Raw genomic sequence first — 19,878 nt, forward strand, 5'->3', positions numbered from 1 at the left:
CCGATACCGCATGAGAGAGAGACCTGGGGTGGAAAAGCAGACATAGGTCTCTCTCTCATGCCGTATCGGGAGATGTTGTGTCCCATCACCCAACATCTCCCGATACAGCATGAGAGAGAGACCTGGGGTGGAAAGCAGACATAGGCCTCTCTCTCATGCTGTATCAGGAGATGTTGTGTCCCATTGATGGTTCTCTCTGAGACCAGCCGGTCGGGGTGGCCTGAGGTAATCACTTGTCTCTTTCCTCTTTATTAGGCTGCGCTTATAGTGCTGGCGACGGAGACGTGACGTCGCGCCAAAACAAATACATTGAATCCGTCGCATGCGCTTATAGTAGGCGCGACGTATCGACAAAAATGTGGTAGTCGGCGTTAATTGATTTTGGGAGAGACAGTCGCCACATGTGACCAATCACAGAGCGCCTATCGCACGCTGCCCTCCCCCCTGGTGGCGTCACCGGTCTTGTCGCCAGCGACGTCACTCAAACGTAAAATACAACTTTCGCCAGTGGCGGCGGGTGACGTCATCGGTCGCGTCGCCGGCACTATTAAACGCGGCCTTATAGTGTCAGCTACTTCTGCACTTTATTGCTTTGTCCATCAGTTATTGTATTGGTAACGCTCCTCTCCCAGAATGCTCCTCTCCATAGGGTGCCAGCGCCACCCGGTGGTCACGGTGTGTAGGACGGCTCACCTTGAACTCTATGGGAGCACAAGAGAGAGCCGCAGGGCGTCGGTTCCACACTCGGGAATCCCGTGCGGGAAATCCTTTACCTGTGTGTATGTCGGGGAGGAGGGAGGAGCGGGGGGAGGGAAATGGAGAATAAGACAGAGAATTAATAAGGTTAGACAATAAGAGAGGGAGATATAAGAGAGGTGGGAAAGAAAAAAGGAGAAGGAGAGAAAAAAGGGGGGGGGGAGAGAAAAAAGGGGAGAGAAAAAAGGTGAGAGAAAAAAACGGAGGAGAGAGAAAAAAAACGGGGGAGAGAGAGAAAAAAAACGGGGGAGAGAAAAAAAGGGGGGAGAGAAAAAAAGGGGGGAGAGAAAAAAGGGGGGAGAGAGGAAAAAAGGGGGAGAGAGGAAAAAAGGGGGGAGAGAGGAAAAAAGGGGGAGAGAGAAAATAGGGGGAGAGAAACGGGGGAGAGAGAAAAAAGGGGGAGAGAAAAAACGGGGGAGAGGAGAATAAAGGGGGGAGAGAGAAAAAAAGGGGCGGACGAGAGAAAAAAGGGGGGAGAGAGAAAAAAGGGGGGAGAGAGAAAAAAGGGGGGAGAGAGAGAAAAAAGGGGGGAGAGAGAGAAAAAAGGGGGGAGAGAGAGAAAAAGGGGGATAGAGAGAAAAAAGGGAGGAGGGAGAAAAAAAGGGGGGAGAGAGAGAAAAAAGGGGGATAGAGAGAAAAAAGGGCAGGAGGGAGAAAAAAAGGGGGGAGGGAGAGAAAAAATGCGGGAAGGAAAGGGGGGGAGAGGCCGAGAGGCCAGGTACTAGGGACATCCCTGCTTTAGCCTCCCCCACCCACTCTTCAGATGAGCGGGCACGGGGCGGCACCCTGTGGGCTGCGAATTCGACAGCCCTGACCAAACCTATCCAGACATTTCTCAGCGAGACACCCTTCGATCCCATACAATCTGCCCCTCCCCCCCCCCCCGAGATTAAATATACCGGTTCATCACTTTATTATTTCAATGTTATTTCCCCGTCATCTGATCCAATGATGTCGCTAACTCTTGAGGAGCTCTGTATTGCTGAGGGACGCCCTCTCTGCTGCCGGGGCGACTTGGGACTATTGAATTGCATCATTTCAATGCCCCATCAACCCCTGATGAAGTCACTACAATGGTGGCGAAACGCGTTGGAACGCAATGTCTTTCCCTGCGGTACATGCAGGTGTGTAATGACATGGTGTGCAGAAGGGTGTACATATATATAACTGTATATCCTACCAGTCCAGCCTCCGCCATTTTAACTTCCCGGTGGTCCAAATTGCCGTCTTTTAACTTCTCCTGCAACCGCTGAGAAATAGATAAAGCCGTGTCACAACAACATGGGGGAGAGCCGCGCGTGTCACACACCAACATGGGGGAGAGCCGCGCATGTCACACACCAACATGGGAGAGAGCCGCACGTGTCACACACCAACATGGGAGAGAGCCTCGCGTGTCACACACCAACATGGGAGAGAGCCGCGCGTGTCACACACCAACATGGGAGAGAGCCGCGCGTGTCACACACCAACATGGGAGAGAGGCACGCGTGTCACAAACCAACATTGGAGAGAGGCGCGCGTGTCCACACACCAACATGGGAGAGAGCCATGCGTGTCACACACCAACATGGGGGAGAGGCGCGCGTGTCACACACCAACATGGGGGAGAGGCGCGTGTCACACACCAACATGGGGGAGAGGCGCGTGTGTTACTGATATATGATCTGCCTGTGTCTCACAGTGCCAGATAGCTGTGTGTTACCTCTAGGGAAATCCCTGTCACAACATCTAAAGGATCAAGAACGTTGCCTAAAGATTTGCTCATTTTTCTGCCGTGGGCGTCTCTGACCATAGAGTGCAGGAACACCTGGAACAGAGCAGGACATCTGTCATCGTGTCACTTTGTCACACTGCGGGGGAGGGACAGACTCATAGCTCCCTTCTGTCTGTGTCACTGTGTCACTGTGTCACCTGCGGGGGGAGGGACAGTCTCATAGCTCCCTTCTGTCTGTGTCACTGTGTCACCCTGCGGGGGGAGGGACAGACACATAGCTCCCTTCTGTCTGTGTCACTGTGTCACCCTGCGGGGGGAGGGACAGATTCATAGCTCCCTTCTGTCTGTGTCACTGTGTCACCCTGCGGGGAGGGACAGACTCATAGCTCCCTTCTGTCTGTGTCACTGTGTCACCCTGCGGGGGAGGGACAGACTCATAGCTCCCTTCTGTCTGTGTCACCCTGCGGGGGGAGGGACAGACTCATAGCTCCCTTCTGTCTGTATCACCCTGCGGGAGAAGAAACCGGCTCTCTACCTCTTTGAATGGTAGCTGTCCTGTGAGTTGTTCTCCTAGCATTACCATCCTAGCCACCCAGAAGAATAGCAGGTCACTCCCCGTCTCCAGAAGAGAGTTGGGATAAAACTCCTGGAGGTCTTTCGTCTGTAGGAGAGAAGAGGACACAGGAGTAAACATTCCCACTCAAAGTCAAAAAGGTCATGGGGAAGAACCAAGAAAACCATCAGCCTCTTCTCAGATATCATAGAAAAGGCTCTCCACTTTCCTAAGGAGACCTCAGATATAGACATAACGGCTACTCAATCCCAGACTGATGCAAGCAAGGCCGGATAAGTCAGGGACAGAGCAGACATCAAAATATCTGGTCAATGCACAGTGGCTGATAGCAAGTTCAGGGAAAGTAGGGCCAGGTAGCTGCTGGGGAGAAGACAAGACTATTACCAATCTCATCCAAGACATCTCTAGGCTACAAAAAAGTGTCTCCTCAACGTCAGACTCACAAAGATCTTCTCATACAGTGACGCCATAATGTCTACTCAATCCAAGCACCTACAGCAAAGACCTGGAGAAGATGGGCAAAAGAGGACATTTGCCTAAGATGTCACACACACCTCAAAAATGTCTGCTCGATGGCAGGGCCAGGGAAGTAGGGCTTAAAGAAACTCCATCGTATAAATCAGGAGAAAAAAGACTTTATGTAGACACAAAAAAATGTCTACTCAATGCCAGGCAGCTGTTGGCAAGTCTCGGAAAGGTAGATCAGGCCATTTAAACCATTTATAATTCAGTAACACAGACCTTAAATAAGATAACAGGACATGTCTCAAAATGTCTACAGTGAAATCAAAAGAAATATATCCCAGTGTCTGCTCGACGCCAGACAAATGTCGGCACAGTCTCTGGTCAAAATCAGAAGATCGAACTCATCTAAAACATCATACACTCGACAAAATGTCAACTCCACCTAACGCAGGTGAGAAGTCTCTGGTAGTGTCAGTAGAGCCTTTAGTAGGCACCATAAATGCATGAAAGGTCCCCTCTGTGTCAGAAAGTCCCAGAGAAGAGGACTTATGTTACAGGGTTAGGATGATCAGGACAGATACGACTTTATCGAAGACATGATAAATCGGTGAGGCCTAGGCACAGATTCAGTAGATAGGAGACTTTAGGTAGACAGTATAGATTAGCGACGGGCCAGTCCAGACCTCAAGGGCCTCCAGTCGAAGACTGAGCCACTGATTGAGCCACCTGTGCTGAAACAGGATAGCCTCAAAACTTGACCTGTTGGTGGCCCTTGAGGACTAGAGTCGCCCACCCCTGGTAGAGATGCTTCAGAAGGTCAACTAAATGCCAGCCAACGGTTGAGACATCTTAAAACATCACACACTACCAAATGTCTACTTGATGTCCTTCGGTTATTACGATAGACCGAAGATATTATGTTACCAAAGAGCGACTGGGTTTAAGAGCCACAAGGGAAAGTCCCTGATGTGGTCAGAAGAGGTTCAACTTAACCAGGGCTTGACGCTCAACACACAACGCCTGCTCGGATATGGCTTACCTGCTCCGGCCACCCCAGCATAGCGAACGGGAAGAGGGCGGAAGAAAACCAGGTGTCCAGAACATCTTCATCTGAAGGTGGAGAGAAAGAAGGTCTAGGGTTCAATCCGACATCCCTCCCTTTCCCCCCCCAATGGGGACCTTGGGCTAAAGAAAGCACTCTGCCACTTAACAACCATTGCACCCATTTTTAGACCCAGATTATGGATTACATAGTTACATAGTAGTTACATAGTTACATAGTCACATAGTTACATAGTAGATGAGGTTGAAAAAAGACGTACGTCCATCAAGTTCAACTATGCTAAATTTAGACAACAGATACTTTATCCTATATCTATACTTACTTATTGATCCAGAGGAAGGCAAACAAAAAAACCCCAGTGTCATATCATCCAATGATAAGGGGAAAAATAAATTCCTTCCTGACTCCAACATTGGCAATCGGATTACTCCCTGGATCAGCATCCTTCCATGTTTACATATTTGGTATATCCTGTATACCTTTCCTTTCTAAAAAGACGTCCAACCATTTTTTGAACAAATCTATTGTATCTGCCATCACAGTCTCCATGGGTAATGAATTCCACATTTTAACTGCCCTTACTGTAAAGAACCCTTTCCTTTGTTGCTGGTAAAATTTCCTTCCTCCACCTTAAGGGATGGTCCCCGAGTCCTTGTACTGCCCGTGGGATGAATAGTAATTTTGAAAGCTCCTTGTATTGTCCCCGAATATATTTGTATATAGTTATCATATCCCCTCATTAGACGCCTCTTTTCTAATGTAAATAAATCTAATTTAGCTAGCCTCTCCTCGTAAGTTCGAATGTCCATCCCCTTTATTAATTTGGTGGCTCTTCTCTGCACTCTCTCTAGTTCCATAATGTCTTTTCTGAGGGGTGGTGCCCAAAATTGTACTCCATATTCAAGGTGTGGTCTTACTAATGCTTTGTAAAGGGGAATAATTATGTTTACTTCCATTCCATCCATTGCCCGTTTAATGCAAGATAAGATCTTGTTTGCCTTTGCAGCTACTGCCTGACTTTGGGCACTATTGCTAAGCCTGCTGTCTACAAGCACTCCTAAATCCTTCTCCATCAAGGATTCCCCCAATTAATCCCTATTTAATTTGTAAGTCGCCTGTTTATTCTTCCATCCCAAATGCATAACCTTACATTTATCTGTATTAAACCTCATCTGCCATTTACCTGCCCCAAAGCACAACTCCAAAAAGCCCAGAATGACACATGAAAGGTACAAGAGACACCCATTTCATTAGTGGTACCGAAATGAGGGGAAGCCATTTTGAAGGCATAGAAGAGGTTACTAATGGTGCTACTCTCCCTTTTTACCTCTCTTTAGTTCTAACTCTTCCTCTTGTCTCCCCAAGGTCTCTGCGGCTTTTCTTCTGGCTTCAGACTCATTGTGGGCAACTACCCAGAATCCTTCACTCTCATCACAGCGGTTCTAGGAACCAACAAAAAAAATATGGAATTAGTTCCCTGCTGGGTGAGGGACAGACTCATAGCTCCCTTCTGTCTGTGTCACTGTGTCACCCTGCGGGGGGAGGGACAGACTCATAGCTCCCTTCTGTCTGTGTCACAGTGTCACCCTGAGGGGGAGGGACAGACTCATAGATCCCTTCTGTCTGTGTCACTGTGTCACCCTGCGGGGGAGGGACAGACTCATAGATCCCTTCTGTCTGTGTCACTGTGTCACCCTGCGGGGGAAGGGACAGACTCATAGCTCCCTTATGTCTGTGTCACTGTGTCACCCTGCGGGGGGAGGGACAGACTCATAGCTCCCTTCTGTCTGTGTCACTGTGTCACCCTGCGGGGGGAGGGACAGACTCATAGCTCCCTTCTGTCTGTGTCACTGTGTCACCCTGCGGGGGAGGGACAGACTCATAGCTCCCTTCTGTCTGTGTCACCCTGAGGGGGGAGGGACAGACACATAGCTCCCTTCTGACTGTGTCACTGTGTCACCCTGCGGAGGGAGGGCCAGACTCATAGCTCCCTTCTGTCTGTGTCACTGTGTCACCCTGCTGGGTGAGGGACAGACTCATAGCTCCCTTCTGTCTGTGTCACTGTGTCACCCTGCGGGGGGAGGGACAGACTCATAGCTCCCTTCTGTGTGTGTCACAGTGTCACCCTGCGGGGGAGGGACAGACTCATAGATCCCTTCTGTCTGTGTCACTGTGTCACCCTGCGGGGGAGGGACAGTCTCATAGCTCCCTTCTGTCTGTGTCACTGTGTCACCCTGCGGGGGGAGGGACTGTCTCATAGCTCCCTTTTGTCTGTGTCACTGTGTCACCCTGCGGGGGGAGGGACAGTCTCATAGCTCCCTTCTGTCTGTGTCACCCTGCAGGGGAGGGACAGACTCATAGCTCCCTTCTGTCTGTGTCACTGTGTCACCCTGCGGGGGGAGGGACAGCCTCATAGCTCGCTTCTGTCTGTGTCACTGTGTCACCCTGCGGGGGAGGGACAGTCTCATAGCTCCCTTCTGTCTGTGTCACTGTGTCACCCTGCGGGGGGAGGGACTGTCTCATAGCTCCCTTCTGTCTGTGTCACTGTGTCATCCTGCGGGGGGAGGGACAGTCTCATAGCTCCCTTCTGTCTGTGTCACCCTGCGGGGGAGGGACAGACTCATAGCTCCCTTCTGTCTGTGTCACTGTGCCACCCTGCGGGGGAAGGGACAGACTCATAGCTCCCTTCTGTCTGTGTCACTGTGTCACCCTGCGGGGGGAGGGACAGACTCATAGCTCCCTTCTGTCTGTGTCACTGTGTCACCCTGCGGGGGGAGGGACAGTCTCATAGCTCCCTTCTGTCTGTGTCACCCTGCAGGGGAGGGACAGACTCATAGCTCCCTTCTGTCTGTGTCACTGTGTCACCCTGCGGGGGAGGGACAGACTCATAGCTCCCTTATGTCTGTGTCACTGTGTCACCCATACAAAGTCCCCTCTGACACTGCTGGTTACCTGCTCCGGTTGTGTCCCCGACACCGTCACACGGTAAGCCGGAATCTGATGACCCCACCAAAGCTGACGAGAGATGCACCAATCGCTTGAAAGAAGAAGACCAGCGAGTCAATTATGGGGTCAATATTTATAAAAACCGAGTGTCATTCCCACCGTGTGTCACCATCTGAAAGCCTCTTATCTGTCAAGTTGTCATTCACATTGTCACCTGGCTTAAATCCCATCACTTGCGGGATATACCCCTTTCTCAAAGTAATAATGCTTATCCCCTTGGGGGGAGGCACCGCTGACCCTATATATCCCTATATATAGTTTTAAAGGAATCACGTGTGGGAGACGCCCTCTAATCCCGTTAAATACCTAATGTTTGAGAGCCAATTCTGCCAATTTTTCTGGTGATAAGACGGGGTGATCTGCAGGCAGCCAGAACTCACAGCCTGGGGGAGAGACGCAACGTGCTCAGGGGGAGAGAGGCAGCGTGCTCAGGGGGAGAGACGCAGCGTGCTCAGGGGGAGAGAGGCAGCGTGCTCAGGGGGAGAGACGCAGCGTGCTCAGGGGGAGAGAGGCAGCGTGCTCAGGGGGAGAGAGGCAGCGTGCTCAGGGGGAGAGACAGAAAGAAGGGAGATAGAGAGAGAGAGAGACAGAGAGAGAGAGAGGCAGAAAGGAGAGAGAGAGAGAGGCCGAAAGGAGAGAGAGAGAGAGGCAGAGAGAGAGAGAGGCAGAAAGGAGAGAGAGAGAGGCAGAAAGGAGAGAGAGAGGCAGAAAGGAGAGAGACAGAAAGGAGACAGAAAAAGAGATAGAGAAGAGAGACAGAAAAAGAGAGCGCGAGAGAGAGACAGAAAGCGAGAGAGAGACAGAAAGCGAGAGAGAGACAGAAAGCGAGAGAGAGACAGAAAGCGAGAGAGAGACAGAAAGCGAGAGAGAGACAGAAAGCGAGAGAGAGACAGAAAGCGAGAGAGAGACAGAAAGCGAGAGAGAGACAGAAAGCGAGGGAGAGACAGGGAGAGACAGAGAGAGGGGGAAGGGGGGAGAGAGCGATATCGGGGGGACAGAGATATGGGGGGAGAGAGATATGGAGGGGGAGAGAGAGATATGGGGGGGGAGAGAGAGAGATATGGGGGGGGAGAGAGAGATATGGGGGGGAGAGAGAGATATGGGAGGGAGAGAGAGATATGGGAGGGAGAGAGAGATATGGGAGGGAGAGAGAGAGATATGGGAGGGAGAGAGAGATATGGGAGGGAGAGAGAGATATGGGAGGGAGAGAGAGATATGGGAGGGAGAGAGAGATATGGGAGGGAGAGAGAGATATGGGAGGGAGAGAGAGATATGGGAGGGAGAGAGAGATATGGGAGGGAGAGAGAGATATGGGAGGGAGAGAGAGATATGGGGGGAGAGAGAGATATGGGGGGAGAGAGAGATATGGGGGGGAGAGAGAGATATGGGGGGGAGAGAGATATGGGGGGGAGAGAGAGATATGGGGGGGAGAGAGAGATATGGGGGGGGAGAGAGATATGGGGGGGGGAGAGAGATATGGGGGGGGGAGAGAGATATGGGGGGGAGAGAGAGATATGGGGGGGAGAGAGAGATATGGGGGGGAGAGAGAGATATGGGGGGGAGAGAGAGATATGGGGGGGAGAGAGATATGGGGGGGAGAGATATGGGGGGGAGAGAGATATGGGGGGGAGAGAGATATGGGGGGGGAGAGAGAGAGATGGGGGGGAGAGAGAGAGATGGGGGGGAGAGAGATATGGTGGGGAGAGAGATATGGGGGGGAGAGAGAGATATAGGGGGAGAGAGAGATATAGGGGGAGAGAGAGATATAGGGGGAGAGAGAGATATAGGGGGAGAGAGAGATATAGGGGGAGAGAGAGATATAGGGGGAGAGAGAGATATAGGGGGAGAGAGAGATATAGGGGGAGAGAGAGATATAGGGGGAGAGAGAGATATAGGGGGAGAGAGAGATATAGGGGGGGGGAGAGATATGGGGGGAGAGAGAGATATGGGGGGAGAGAGAGATATAGGGGGAGAGAGAGATATAGGGGGAGAGAGATATAGGGGGAGAGAGATATAGGGGGAGAGAGATATAGGGGGAGAGAGATATAGGGGGAGAGAGATATAGGGGGAGAGAGATATAGGGGGAGAGAGATATAGGGGGAGAGAGAGATATAGGGGGAGAGAGAGATATAGGGGGAGAGAGAGATATAGGGGGAGAGAGAGATATAGGGGGAGAGAGAGATATAGGGGGAGAGAGAGATATAAGGGGAGAGAGAGATATAGGGGAGAGAGATATATAGGGGGAGAGAGAGAAATGGGGGGAGAGAGAGATATGGGGGGAGAGAGAGATATGGGGGAGAGAGAGATATGGGGGAGAGAGAGATATGGGGGGAGAGAGAGATGGGGAAGAGAGATATGGGGGAGAGAGATATGGGGGAGAGAGATATGGGGGAGAGATATGGGGGAAGAGAGATATGGGGGGAGAGAGATATGGGGGGGAGAGATATGGGGGGAGAGAGAATGAGATGGGGGAGAGAGAGGGGGAGAGAGATAGAGATAGGGGGAGAGAGAGATATGGGGAGAGAGAGGGAAAGGGATGGGGCGTGAGATAGAAGGGGGGTGAGAGAGATAGGGGGGAGAGAGAGAGATAGGGGGAGAGAGAGAGAGGGGAGAGGAGATATAGGGGGAGAGAGAGAAAAGGGGGAGAGAGAGATATAGGGAGAGAGAGATAGGGGAGAGAGAGATAGAGGGGAGAGAGAGTAGAGGGGGAGATAGGTTAGGGGAGAGAGGATAGGGGGAAGAGAGATAGGGGGAGAGAGATATAGGGGGAGAGAGATATAGGGGGAGAGAGAGATATAGGGGGAGAGAGATATATAGGGGGAGAGAGATATGGGGGGAGAGAGATATATAGGGGGAGAGAGATATGGGGGGAGAGAGAGATATGGGGGAGAGAGAGATATGGGGGGAGAGAAAGATATGGGGGGAGAGAGATATGGGGGGAGAGAGAGATATGGGGGGAGAGAGAGATATGGGGGGAGAGAGAGATATGGGGGGGAGAGAGAGATATGGGGGGGAGAGAGAGATATGGGGGGGAGAGAGATATGGGGGGGAGAGAGATAGAGATATGGGGGGAGAGAGAGATATGGGTGGAGAGAGACGGAAAGGGAATGGGGGCGTGAGATAGAAGGGGGGGTGAGAGAGAGATATGTGGGTGGAGAGAGAGGGAAAGAGAGAAGGGGGGAGCGTGAGAGATTAATGCGGTTTTATCACCTCAAGGGCTTTTTGTGCCATCGTCTCACAGCTCAGAAACCACTGACTCTTCATCAGGTGCTCAACCACATCCCCGGACCGACTGAGAGGGGAGAGAGGGAACGCATGATATACCCACGGGAATATACACCGTGAGCGCGTTACACTGTATACCCGCAGACTGGCAGCAGCATGGCATGATATACCCATGGGAATATACACCGTGAGCGCGTTACACTGTATACCTGCAGACTGGGAGCAGCATGGCATGATATACCCACGGGAATATACACCGTGACGCGTTACATTGTATACCTGCAGACTGGAAGCAGCATGGCATGATATACCCACGGGAATATACACAGTGACGCATTACACTGTATACATGCAGACTGGCAGCAGCATGGCATGATATACCCACGGGAATATACACAGTGACGCGTTACACTGTATACCTGCAGACTGGCAGCAGCATGGCATGATATACACATGGGAATATACACAGTGACGTGTTACACTGTATACCTGCAGACTGGCAGCAGCATGGCATGTTATACCCACGGGAATATACACCGTGAGCGCGTTACACTGTATACCTGCAGACTGGAAGCAGCATGGCATGATATACCCATGGGAATATACACCGTGACACGTTACACTGTATACCTGCAGACTGGAAGCAGCATGGCATGTTATACCCATGGGAATATACACCGTGACGCGTTACACTGTATACCTGCAGACTGGAAGCAGCATGGCATGTTATACCCACGGGAATATACACCGTGACGCGTTACACTGTATACCTGCAGACTGGCAGCAGCATGGCATGACATACCCATGGGAATATACACCGTGAGCGCGTTACACTGTATACCTGCAGACTGGCAGCAGCATGGCATGATATACCCATAGGAATATACACCGTGACGTGTTACACTGTATACCTGCAGACTGGAAGCAGCATGGCATGATATACCCATGGGAATATACACCGTGAGCGCGTTACACTGTATACCTGCAGACTGGGAGCAGCATGGCATGATATACCCAAGGGAATATACACAGTGACGCGTTACACTGTATACCTGCAGACTGGAAGCAGCATGGCATGATATACCCATGGGAATATACACAGTGAGCGCGTTACACTGTATACCTGCAGACTGGAAGCAGTATGGGATGATATACCCATGGGAATATACACCGTGAGTGCGTTACACTGTATACCTGCAGACTGGAAGCAGCATGGCATGATATACCCATGGGAATATACACCGTGACGCGTTACACTGTATACCTGCAGACTGGCAGCAGCATGGCATGATATACCCATGGGAATATACACAGTGACGCGTTACACTGTATACCTGCAGACTGGAAGCAGCATGGCATGATATACCCATAGGAATATACACAGTGACACGTTACACTGTATACCTGCAGACTGGCAGCAGCATGGCATGATATACCCATGGGAATATACACCGTGAGCACGTTACACTGTATACCTGCAGACTGGCAGCAGCATGGCATGATATACCCATGGGAATATACACCGTGACGCGTTACACTGTATACCTGCAGACTGGGAGCAGCATGGCATGATATACCCATGGGAATATACACCGTGAGCGCGTTACACTGTATACCTGCAGACTGGAAGCAGCATGGCATGATATACCCATGGGAATATACACCGTGACACGTTACACTGTATACCTGCAGACTGGCAGCAGCATGGCATGATATACCCATGGGAATATACACAGTGACGCGTTACACTGTATACCTGCAGACTGGAAGCAGCATGGCATGATATACCCATGGGAATATACACAGTGACGTGTTACACTGTATACCTGCAGACTGGAAGCAGCATGGCATGATATACCCATGGGAATATACACCGTGAGCGCGTTACACTGTATACCTGCAGACTGGCAGCAGCATGGCATGATATACCCATGGGAATATACACAGTGACGCGTTACACTGTATACCTGCAGACTGGCAGCAGCATGGCATGATATACCCATGGGAATATACACAGTGAGCGCGTTACACTGTATACCTGCAGACTGGCAGCAGCATGGCATGATATACCCATGGGAATATACACAGTGACGCGTTACACTGTATACCTGCAGACTGGCAGCAGCATGGCATGTTATACCCATGGGAATATACACCGTGAGCGCGTTACACTGTATACCTGCAGACTGGCAGCAGCATGGCATGATATACCCATGGGAATATACACAGTGACGCGTTACACTGTATACCTGCAGACTGGAAGCAGCATGGCATGATATACCCATGGGAATATACACAGTGACGCGTTACACTGTATACCTGCAGACTGGCAGCAGCATGGCATGATATACCCATGGGAATATACACAGTGACGCGTTACACTGTATACCTGCAGACTGGCAGCAGCATGGCATGATATACCCATGGGAATATACACAGTGACGCGTTACACTGTATACCTGCAGACTGGAAGCAGCATGGCATGATATACCCATGGGAATATACACAGTGACGTGTTACACTGTATACCTGCAGACTGGAAGCAGCATGGCATGATATACCCATGGGAATATACACCGTGAGCACGTTACACTGTATACCTGCAGACTGGCAGCAGCATGGCATGATATACCCATGGGAATATACACCGTGAGCGCGTTACACTGTATACCTGCAGACTGGCAGCAGCATGGCATGATATACCCATGGGAATATACACCGTGAGCGCGTTACACTGTATACCTGCAGACTGGCAGCAGCATGGCATGATATACCCATGGGAATATACACCGTGAGCGCGTTACACTGTATACCTGCAGACTGGCAGCAGCATGGCATGATATACCCATGGGAATATACACCGTGAGTGCGTTACACTGTATACCTGCAGACTGGGAGCAGCATGGCATGATATACCCATGGGAATATACACCGTGACGCGTTACACTGTATACCTGCAGACTGGCAGCAGCATGGCATGATATACGCATGGGAATATACACCGTGACGCGTTACACTGTATACCTGCAGACTGGAAGCAGCATGGCATGATATACCCATGGGAATATACACAGTGACGCGTTACACTGTATACCTGCAGACTGGAAGCAGCATGGCATGATATACCCATGGGAATATACACCGTGAGCGCGTTACACTGTATACCTGCAGACTGGCAGCAGCATGGCATGATATACCCATGGGAATATACACCGTGACGCGTTACACTGTATACCTGCAGACTGGCAGCAGCATGGCATGATATACGCATGGGAATATACACCGTGAGCACGTTACACTGTATACCTGCAGACTGTCAGCAGCATGGCATGATATACCCATGGGAATATACACCGTGACGCGTTACACTGTATACCTGCAGACTGGGAGCAGCATGGCATGATATACCCATGGGAATATACACCGTGACGCGTTACACTGTATACCTGCAGACTGGCAGCAGCATGGCATGATATACCCATGGGAATATACACCGTGAGCGCGTTACACTGTATACCTGCAGACTGGAAGCAGCATGGCATGATATACCCATGGGAATATACACAGTGAGCGCGTTACACTGTATACCTGCAGACTGGGAGCAGCATGGCATGATATACCCATGGGAATATACACAGTGACGCGTTACACTGTATACCTGCAGACTGGCAGCAGCATGGCATGATATACCCATGGGAATATACACAGTGACGCGTTACACTGTATACCTGCAGACTGGAAGCAGCATGGCATGATATACCCATGGGAATATACACAGTGACGTGTTACACTGTATACCTGCAGACTGGCAGCAGCATGGCATGATATACCCATGGGAATATACACCGTGAGCGCGTTACACTGTATACCTGCAGACTGGAAGCAGCATGGCATGATATACCCATGGGAATATACACCGTGACGCGTTACACTGTATACCTGCAGACTGGAAGCAGCATGGCATGATATACCCATGGGAATATACACCGTGACACGTTACACTGTATACCTGCAGACTGGCAGCAGCATGGCATGATATACCCATGGGAATATACACCGTGAGCGCGTTACACTGTATACCTGCAGACTGGCAGCAGCATGGCATGATATACCCATGGGAATATACACCGTGACGCGTTACACTGTATACCTGCAGACTGGCAGCAGCATGGCATGACATACCCATGGGAATATACACAGTGAGCGCGTTACACTGTATACCTGCAGACTGGAAGCAGCATGGCATGATATACCCATGGGAATATACACAGTGACGCGTTACACTGTATACCTGCAGACTGGAAGCAGCATGGCATGATATACCCATGGGAATATACACCGTGAGCGCGTTACACTGTATACCTGCAGACTGGAAGTAGCATGGCATGATATACCCATGGGAATATACACCGTGAGCGCGTTACACTGTATACCTGCAGACTGGCAGCAAGATGGCATGATATACCCATGGGAATATACACAGTGACGCGTTACACTGTATACCTGCAGACTGGGAGCAGCATGGCATGATATACACATGGGAATATACACCGTGACACGTTACACTGTATACCTGCAGACTGGGAGCAGCATGGCATGATATACCCATGGGAATATACACCGTGACGCGTTACACTGTATACCTGCAGACTGGCAGCAGCATGGCATGTTATACCCATGGGAATATACACAGTGACGCGTTACACTGTATACCTGCAGACTGGCAGCAGCATGGCATGATATACCCATGGGAATATACACCGTGACGCGTTACACTGTATACCTGCAGACTGGCAGCAGCATGGCATGATATACCCATGGGAATATACACAGTGACACGTTACACTGTATACCTGCAGACTGGCAGCAGCATGGCATGATATACCCATGGGAATATACACCGTGACGTGTTACACTGTATACCTGCAGACTGGCAGCAGCATGGCATGATATACCCATGGGAATATACACCGTGACGTGTTACACTGTATACCTGCAGACTGGGAGCAGCATGGCATGATATACCCATGGGAATATACACCGTGACGTGTTACACTGTATACCTGCAGACTGGCAGCAGCATGGCATGATATACCCATGGGAATATACACAGTGACGTGTTACACTGTATACCTGCAGACTGGCAGCAGCATGGCATGATATACCCATGGGAATATACACCGTGAGCGCGTTACACTGTATACCTGCAGACTGGCAGCAGCATGGCATGATATACCCATGGGAATATACACAGTGACGTGTTACACTGTATACCTGCAGACTGGCAGCAGCATGGCATGATATACCCATGGGAATATACACCGTGAGCGCGTTACACTGTATACCTGCAGACTGGCAGCAGCATGGCATGATATACCCATGGGAATATACACAGTGACGCGTTACACTGTATACCTGCAGACTGGCAGCAGCATGGCATGATATACCCATGGGAATATACACCGTGACGCGTTACACTGTATACCTGCAGACTGGCAGCAGCATGGCATGATATACCCATGGGAATATACACCGTGACGTGTTACACTGTATACCTGCAGACTGGCAGCAGCATGGCATGATATACCCATGGGAATATACACCGTGACGTGTTACACTGTATACCTGCAGACTGGGAGCAGCATGGCATGATATACCCATGGGAATATACACAGTGACGTGTTACACTGTATACCTGCAGACTGGCAGCAGCATGGCATGATATACCCATGGGAATATACACAGTGACGTGTTACACTGTATACCTGCAGACTGGCAGCAGCATGGCATGATATACCCATGGGAATATACACCGTGAGCGCGTTACACTGTATACCTGCAGACAGGCAGCAGCATGGCATGATATACCCATGGGAATATACACAGTGACGTGTTACACTGTATACCTGCAGACTGGCAGCAGCATGGCATGATATACACATGGGAATATACACAGTGAGCGCGTTACACTGTATACCTGCAGACTGGGAGCAGCATGGCATGATATACCCATGGGAATATACACCGTGACACGTTACACTGTATACCTGCAGACTGCCAGCAGCATGGCATGTTATACCCATGGGAATATACACCGTGAGCGCGTTACACTGTATACCTGCAGACTGGGAGCAGCATGGCATGATATACCCACGGGAATATACACAGTGAGCGCGTTACACTGTATACCTGCAGACTGGCAGCAGCATGGCCTGATATACCCATGGGAATATACACAGTGAGCACGTTACACTGTATACCTGCAGACTGGGAGCAGCATGGCATGATATACCCATGGGAATATACACCGTGACGCGTTACACTGTATACCTGCAGACTGGAGCAGCATGGCATGATATACCCATGGGAATATACACCGTGACACGTTACACTGTATACCTGCAGACTGGAAGCAGCATGGCATGATATACCCATGGGAATATACACCGTGAGCGTGTTACACTGTATACCTGCAGACTGGCAGCAGCATGGCATGATATACCCATGGGAATATACACAGTGAGCGCGTTACACTGTATACCTGCAGACTGGGAGCAGCATGGCATGATATACCCATGGGAATATACACAGTGACGCGTTACACTGTATACCTGCAGACTGGCAGCAGCATGGCATGATATACCCATGGGAATATACACAGTGACGCGTTACACTGTATACCTGCAGACTGGAAGCAGCATGGCATGATATACCCATGGGAATTTACACAGTGACGTGTTACACTGTATACCTGCAGACTGGCAGCAGCATGGCGTGATATACCCATGGGAATATACACAGTGACACGTTACACTGTATACCTGCAGACTGGCAGCAGCATGGCATGATATACCCATGGGAATATACACCGTGAGCGCGTTACACTGTATACCTGCAGACTGGAAGCAGCATGGCATGATATACCCATGGGAATATACACAGTGACGCGTTACACTGTATACCTGCAGACTGGCAGCAGCATGGCATGATATACCCATGGGAATATACACAGTGACACGTTACACTGTATACCTGCAGACTGGCAGCAGCATGGCATGACATACCCATGGGAATATACACAGTGAGCGCGTTACACTGTATACCTGCAGACTGGGAGCAGCATGGCATGATATACCCATGGGAATATACACAGTGACGCGTTACACTGTATACCTGCAGACTGGAAGCAGCATGGCATGATATACCCATGGGAATATACACCGTGAGCACGTTACACTGTATACCTGCAGACTGGCAGCAGCATGGCATGATATACCCATGGGAATATACACCGTGACGCGTTACACTGTATACCTGCAGACTGGAAGCAGCATGGCATGATATACCCATGGGAATATACACCGTGACGTGTTACACTGTATACCTGCAGACTGGGAGCAGCATGGCATGATATACCCATGGGAATATACACCGTGACGTGTTACACTGTATACCTGCAGACTGGCAGCAGCATGGCATGATATACCCATGGGAATATACACAGTGACGTGTTACACTGTATACCTGCAGACTGGCAGCAGCATGGCATGATATACCCATGGGAATATACACAGTGACGCGTTACACTGTATACCTGCAGACTGGGAGCAGCATGGCATGATATACCCATGGGAATATACACCGTGACGTGTTACACTGTATACCTGCAGACTGGCAGCAGCATGGCATGATATACCCATGGGAATATACACAGTGACGTGTTACACTGTATACCTGCAGACTGGCAGCAGCATGGCATGATATACCCATGGGAATATACACCGTGAGCGCGTTACACTGTTACCTGCAGACAGGCAGCAGCATGGCATGATATACCCATGGGAATATACACAGTGACGTGTTACACTGTATACCTGCAGACTGGCAGCAGCATGGCATGATATACACATGGGAATATACACAGTGAGCGCGTTACACTGTATACCTGCAGACTGGGAGCAGCATGGCATGATATACCCATGGGAATATACACCGTGACACGTTACACTGTATACCTGCAGACTGCCAGCAGCATGGCATGTTATACCCACTGGAATATACACCGTGAGCGCGTTACACTGTATACCTGCAGACTGGGAGCAGCATGGCATGATATACCCACGGGAATATACACAGTGAGCGCGTTACACTGTATACCTGCAGACTGGCAGCAGCATGGCCTGATATACCCATGGGAATATACACAGTGACGCGTTACACTGTATACCTGCAGACTGGCAGCAGCATGGCATGATATACCCATGGGAATATACACCGTGACGCGTTACACTGTATACCTGCAGACTGGCAGCAGCATGGCATGATATACCCATGGGAATATACACAGTGAGCGCGTTACACTGTATACCTGCAGACTGGAAGCAGCATGGCATGATATACCCATGGGAATATACACCGTGAGCGCGTTACACTGTATACCTGCAGACTGGCAGCAGCATGGCATGATATACCCATGGGAATATACACAGTGACACGTTACACTGTATACCTGCAGACTGGAAGCAGCATGGCATGATATACCCATGGGAATATACACAGTGAGCGCGTTACACTGTATACCTGCAGACTGGCAGCAGCATGGCATGATATACCCATGGGAATATACACAGTGACACGTTACACTGTATACCTGCAGACTGGAAGCAGCATGGCGTGATATACCCATGGGAATATACACAGTGACACGTTACACTGTATACCTGCAGACTGGAAGCAGCATGGCATGATATACCCATGGGAATATACACCGTGAGCGCGTTACACTGTATACCTGCAGACTGGAAGCAGCATGGCATGATATACCCATGGGAATATACACCGTGAGCACGTTACACTGTATACCTGCAGACTGGCAGCAGCATGGCATGTTATACCCATGGGAATATACACCGTGAGCGCGTTACACTGTATACCTGCAGACTGGCAGCAGCATGGCATGATATACCCATGGGAATATACACCGTGACGCGTTACACTGTATACCTGCAGACTGGCAGCAGCATGGCATGTTATACCCATGGGAATATACACAGTGAGCGCGTTACACTGTAT

General features: G+C 50.2%; 1 protein-coding gene across 1 annotated transcript in view; it reads right to left on the minus strand.

Annotated features, from left to right (window-relative positions):
* Positions 1-688: 688 nt before the first annotated feature.
* LOC142470659 (valine--tRNA ligase, mitochondrial-like) overlaps positions 689-19,878 on the minus strand; it is a 52,890-nt gene continuing 33,700 nt past the window's right edge. The window contains 9 exon segments of the mRNA XM_075577267.1: positions 689-773; positions 1,937-2,005; positions 2,462-2,566; positions 3,009-3,134; positions 4,552-4,622; positions 5,903-6,017; positions 7,528-7,612; positions 7,888-7,964; positions 10,792-10,873. Coding sequence (XP_075433382.1) covers positions 702-773; positions 1,937-2,005; positions 2,462-2,566; positions 3,009-3,134; positions 4,552-4,622; positions 5,903-6,017; positions 7,528-7,612; positions 7,888-7,964; positions 10,792-10,873 — 802 coding nt within the window. The 3' untranslated portion in view covers positions 689-701.

The sequence above is a fragment of the Ascaphus truei genome, chromosome 20 (genome assembly GCF_040206685.1).
Source record: "Ascaphus truei isolate aAscTru1 chromosome 20, aAscTru1.hap1, whole genome shotgun sequence".
Lineage (NCBI taxonomy): Eukaryota > Metazoa > Chordata > Amphibia > Anura > Ascaphidae > Ascaphus > Ascaphus truei.